Source organism: Typopeltis vanoorti, chromosome 16, assembly GCF_054136105.1.
Source record: "Typopeltis vanoorti isolate ZY-2024b chromosome 16, IOZ_Tvanoo_1.0, whole genome shotgun sequence".
NCBI classification, from domain to species: domain Eukaryota; kingdom Metazoa; phylum Arthropoda; class Arachnida; order Uropygi; family Thelyphonidae; genus Typopeltis; species Typopeltis vanoorti.
In genome coordinates this window covers 58,650,334-58,656,333 of record NC_143564.1, presented here as the reverse complement: position 1 = coordinate 58,656,333, position 6,000 = coordinate 58,650,334, and the positions used below count along the sequence as shown (strand labels likewise).

The 6,000-nt window shown below is 36.4% G+C and overlaps 1 protein-coding gene across 1 annotated transcript in view; it reads left to right on the top strand.

Moving 5' to 3' along the window:
• The first annotated feature begins 462 nt into the window (after positions 1–462).
• LOC150098050 (putative methyltransferase DDB_G0268948) overlaps positions 463–6,000 on the top strand; it is a 42,334-nt gene continuing 36,796 nt past the window's right edge. Inside the window, exons 1-2 of the mRNA XM_090406666.1 lie at positions 463–558; positions 1,949–2,109. Coding sequence (XP_090262792.1) covers positions 463–558; positions 1,949–2,109 — 257 coding nt within the window. The remainder of the gene's footprint in view (positions 559–1,948; positions 2,110–6,000) is intronic.

Here is a 6,000-nt window from a genome sequence, read left to right as displayed (position 1 = left end):
GTATGAAGATTCCATTATTAGAGGTATTGTAAATTAGAGATTTCATGAGTTGTATTTTCTATAGGAGGGATAATTAGCAGGATAACTGATGTGTTAGATATGAGAAGCAGTGAGCAAGTGGTGGTGGTTTTTGGAACAAATGACTTGGATGTAAGAATGTGAGGATGGATATCAAGAAGTTGTTGAGGAGAGTGAAAGACTCCCTTTCCAACCACATTGTTGGAAACAGTGTGATTAGAAAGGTAACCTGTGTGTTGCTGAGGTATGATAGTGATGAGTTAAGATGGCAAGCAAGGATCATGAATGGTGTGTTAGTGGAGCTGTGTGAGAAGAAGGGAGTGGAGTTGTAAATGTGTGGGATGCATTTGAGGAAACGATGGAATTGTACAAAATTGTTTTGCATGATGGGTTGCATCTAAATGGATTTGGTGTGAATCAGAGAGATTGTTGCTATAAGGAGCAATGAGTGATGAGAGCAAGGAGGTAATAGGTGAAGCAAAAGATCAGGAGAGAGGACCTGGTGAGACTGAAGTAGTTGTAAATGAGAATAGTAGTAGTGTGAGAGATAATGATGATTGAACAAGAATACAGAATGGACAGGGAAATTTGGGGGTGAGGTCAGGATGAACAGAGAGACAGCATAAGAAGAATGGATGTTGGAAGTAGTAGTAGTAGTGATGTGTTTATGAGGATTGTCAGTATAGAAATGGGAGATGTATGGGAAGTAGTTGAGTCTGAGGAGATAGAGTAAGTGGTGATAAAGGCCACTGGGAATGGTCAGGTGTGGGGAAATCATAACCTACACATGGCATGTTCAGGACTGGTTATAGACATAAAAGTGAATTGCTATGTTTATTTACAAATGCCAGAAGTATCAGAAATAAGGAAATGAAATGGTTTTGTTTTTGCTGATTGAGTTATTCGTCTAAAAATTGTTGGATAAGTGAAAACATGATTGGATAAGAGTCATATCCTGACGGGAATAGAAATGAAAGGGTATGATGTTTTTTGTGAGGATAAAAAGGACAAGAGGGCAGGGGACTGTTGATGATAGCAGGTAAATTATGTCTGCACAAAGTGGTGATGTATGTAAATGGTGGCAATGGTTTTGAGTCAGCATGGTGTGAGGTGGAGGTTTAGTTGGATGCTGCTAATAAGCCAGGGAATGTGGAGGGTGGGTGATGAAGAAATGTATAAACTACTTGAATTAGTGAACAAGGGAAATGTGATAAATATGAGTGATTTTAATTATGGCATTTTAGATTGGAATGAAGAGATAACATTTTGGACAAAATTTTTCCCAGTAGACTTTGTGACAAAAGTCACAATGTCTGCTGGGAAAAATCTACTAACATCTTCCGTTGCAATGATGAACTAGAGAGAAAAATCGTGGAATCTAGAGAAATCATCTTCAATCCTGTTCATCTAAATAATAACTTGAGCTACAACCTCCCAGATAGTCATTCAGCTGTAATCATGTACTGGCATTCACATGATGCTGCAAGCATGCACTCTCCTAACATTGCAACAAGTGAAAGAACAGGTTTAAATACAACTACAATGTTTTCATGCTAATTATGTATAAAGACTCTCTATGTTGTTCATAGTCTTTTAACCTTCGGTGTTTAGTGTTTTTTCTTTCTTTTATAATGTCACTTGATGAAGGCTGTTACAGGCCGAAACTAGTAGTGTTTTTATATTAAAACCTTTTTACTTAAATCTCGGTTCTAGTCATTCAATTCTTCATAAAAATATGTATGTTAACTGAGTTAATGATCATTCTTTCATATATATATATATATATATATATATATATATATTCAAGTGAAAGAAAGGAAAGTTTTCATTAATTTTTTTTCTTGTTATTGTTAATTTGGGTATGAAAAGTTTAGTTGTTATAACATACAAAAAAAAAACTTATTTTTTTATTTTTTTTATTTTTTTAAAGATTGAGCCACCTTTTTACAATGCAATAGATGTTGGTTGTGGAACAGGTCAGAGTACTTGTGTTCTTTCTCCTTATTTTAAACAAGTTACTGGAGTGGATATTAGTGATACTCAACTTAAAGAAGCTCTTTCCAGATCTCCATTTCCAAATGTGAATTTCAAGTAAGTGGTGTATTTGGAGAAAATTTCATATTTTGTTTGAATGTTCAGTGTTGATCAGTTTATGTAAAATTTAGAAAACTAAAGAACTTGAGGGGAGGGGGGAAACAGGAACTAATTGAAAGTAACAGTCAACATTTAGACTTCTAATTGGCATCAGCATCAAAACATAATAACATAATACAGGTTATTAGTTTGGTGGATAGAAGGAAAAGAGGTGATATGATAGAAACTTTCAAGTTAGCAAGGGATTTTACCAGTTTAATACAGAAGGGATTATAAAAAGAAATGGGGAGAATGAGAGGCCATCTCTGAAAGTTTTGTAATAATGCAGTGGAGAAAGGTATGAGAATATTTTTTACATGGAGAATGGTTGGTGCATGGAACTCACTGGATTCAATGTAACAGATGTTTTGCATAATATAATATAATATAGTAGATGCTATTTTAAGCTTATCCATTTCTCTAGCAATAATAAAATTAAATTCTTAATAAAAATTGAGAATGTTTCATCCTCAGTAACAGATAATCATCAACATCAAATTCCTGACATGTACCCAAAGGAAGCATATAGGATATTGTAATAGTACTACATGAAAAAAAGTTACACCAAAAGTTAATCTCTCATCTGTCAAGACTCTGGCATTATCAGATCTTATATTTCTGTCTTCTAAGGCACTTTTTTTACTCTATCAATCCACCTACATCTTGGCCATCCTCTAGGTCTTTTTTGTTCCAACCTAGCAAAGAACACTTGTTTTGCAATTCTTTCCTCTCCCATTCTGTTTAAGTGACCATACAATCTGAGATTAACTCTACTAACAACTTCCTGAATGCTAACAATGGCAAGTTTTATTCTTAATATCCTCAGTTATCCAAACTAAAGTTTGAATAAATGAGTGGGCAGTATCTAGTACAATACTGCCATTGATGCCATCTGTTCACTCCACTAATCTTTCTCAGAACTCTCAGATCTGTGGCTCAAGTCTTTGATCATATGTTTTATTTCTAACCTAGCTGTCAGATCCATAAATTAAAATTGGTTTGAATGCTGTCTTGTATATAGGTAGGTGTGAGATGGATGAATAAAGAGATCAAGCATGCGATACAGAGAAAAAGGGCATTGTGGAGACAGCATAAGAGAAGTGGAAATAACCAATTTCATGAGGTCTACAAAGACCAGGCAAGGAGGGTGACTTGGTTGGTGAAAGTAGCTAAAGAGAGGTATGAACAGCAGATAGCTAATAAAGCCAAAAAGAATCCTAGGGAGTTCTTTCGATATGTAGCCAGCAAAAGAAAGAATGATTATGGAAGGATGACATTGATTGGAGAAAATGGTATAAAGACAGCTGTTGCAGAATGTGTGGTGGAGATACTTAATGAGCAGTTCATAATTATCTTTCAATCTTGTGAATGTGACTTCATGGAAAGATTAAGAGCAGTTGATGATGGGGAGGAGAGACTGACTGTAAGTGAGCAAGAGGTGTTTGGGGAGTTGAGTAAACTAGATGTAAATAAGGCTGTGGGACTTGATAATATATCACCACATATTCTGAAGGAAAGTGCCAGAGAGTTGACATCTGCCTTGACATTTTTTTAATACGAGTCTTGCACTTGGTCAAGTTGCTAAGGAGTGGAAGGAGGGCAAGATTGTGCCACTTCATAAAGGAGGTGATCAAACTCAAGCATCAAACTATAGCCTATCTGTGTGTCAGGTGTTGTGGTAAAGTTGTTGGAGAAGATTGTGAGAACAAAGATCCAGAGTTGGGTAGACAACAATGGTATAATTTTTGATGGACAGCATGTTTTAGTAATCTACTTACTTATTACAATAGAGTGACTGCTTCCTTGGACAGAGGAGAAGGATACACAGTAATATACTTGGATTTCGCAAAAGCTTTTGATAGAGTACCTCATGATAAGTTGACAGTGAAACTAGAGCAGATGCGGTTGGAATGAAGACTGGCTATCTGATAGGTATCAACAAGTTGTGTATGGGGTGCGATATCCAAGAAAAGGAAAGTCACTAGTGGAGTGCCTCAGGGCCTGTTTTAGGGCCATTACTATTTAACTTGTATATTAATGATATTGGCTAAGATTTGGATGGAGATATTCAGTTGTTTGCAGATGATGCAAAGTTGGGACGAACCAAAAAGAGTAGTGAAGATGGTGTGGCCTTTCAAGAAGACTTGAATAAATTGAGTGATTGGGCATGGAAATGGGGATGTGAGCTCAATGTTGCCAAATGTAAGGGTTTAAAATTTGGAAGACAAAGATGGGATGCATAATTTATGCTTCGTGAGAATATATTGTTGGAGGTAGAGGAAATAAGAGATCTAGGGTTGATAGTGGATAAGGATCTAAAATTTAGGGAACACATCGCCAAAATTGTGAAGACAACACAAAGGCTTCTGGGAATGATGCGGAGGACACTGACATGTAGAAGTAGGGAGATTCTTATTCTATTGTATAAGGCTTTGATTAGGCCACACATGGACTATTGTGCCCAGATTTGGTCCCTGGGTTTTCAGAAGGGTGATGAGATGTTGGAAAGGGTCCAAAGGCGACTGACTACGGTAGTTTCTGACTTCTGGAATGTTGAGTATGAGGAAAGATTGAGAAGATGTAATTTGCAGAGTCTGGTGGAGAAGAGGAAGAGGGGAGATATGATGGAGACCTACAAGTTGGTAAGGGGTTGTTATAAGATCACTGGTGGGGAAGTTCTACAGAGAATAGTGGGAGATCAGGGGAGAATCAGAGGTCATCCCTGGAAACTGTATAAAGAGGGTATGAGTAGGGGAGTGAGAGGCAGGTTTTTTTCATGCAGAGTTGTGAATGATTGGAATTCCTTGCCTGAGAGTGTGGTGTCTGCAAGGAGTTTGAGTGTGTTTAAGGCTCGGTATGATGAGATGTGTGTGTGATAAAAGGACCTCCCAGATGAGTCTTTGACTCCATGAGGTCTTGGGGTAATAATAATAATAATAATTCAGTATTTTGACTAATTTGTCTCTTATTCCATATAAATGAAAGAAGTTCCCTGAAATACAGTTGAATCCTTTAAATTACTGTCTAAAAGATGATCATCGCAAAAAGTTAAGCAAGTTTGGGCGCAGTTAGTAGTTGGAAGGGATTCAATCATTCGATGCTGTTGGCACACTCTCCCTCGATGAGTCTTTGGACTCCCTGGAGGTGTCATATAATAATAATAATAATAACAATAATAATACTCACAGAGCATATTTAACAGTTCTATATAATTTCCATGATTAGCTGAATCTTCAGACTCATCATGAGCTCTTTAAGGAAGCTCTTGCTTAGCCAAATAGCATACAGCATCAATTAATCTTTTTTTAAAAATGTCTTTAGCTTTCTTTACCTTTTCATTATGACAGGTAACTTCAATTTTTCTTTGTTTGTCAATGAACTTGTCAATTCTTTGTTTTCCAAACATCTTTATTCCGAATGCCTTTCTCTCTGAAGAATAAAACAAGGCCAACAAAATATCTTGACTGCACCTCACATTCAGTTAATCATTTTACTGCATTGAATTGTGAAATAAGGAAGTGTTTCATTACTCAGTTTTTGCATCTTTGTACGTGATCAGTAAATTTGGAAGAGGAGGACGAGGCTTATTTCCTTCAACTAGTCATACGATCTACAAAAGTTCTGGCAGAAAACGAGACATTCATTAGATCATCAACACTGTTTCCCATTGTAAATATGAACAAAAAAAGGTGTACATTCATGGAAAATTATATATAAAAACTTGCCTATCATGTCAGTTCACACTTCACAAACACAAAACAGATGTAACTCAGAAAACAAAAATAGCAATTCATGACAAATGACAATATTCAATTGGGTTGGTTGACACAATAACCAATCAACAGCCAC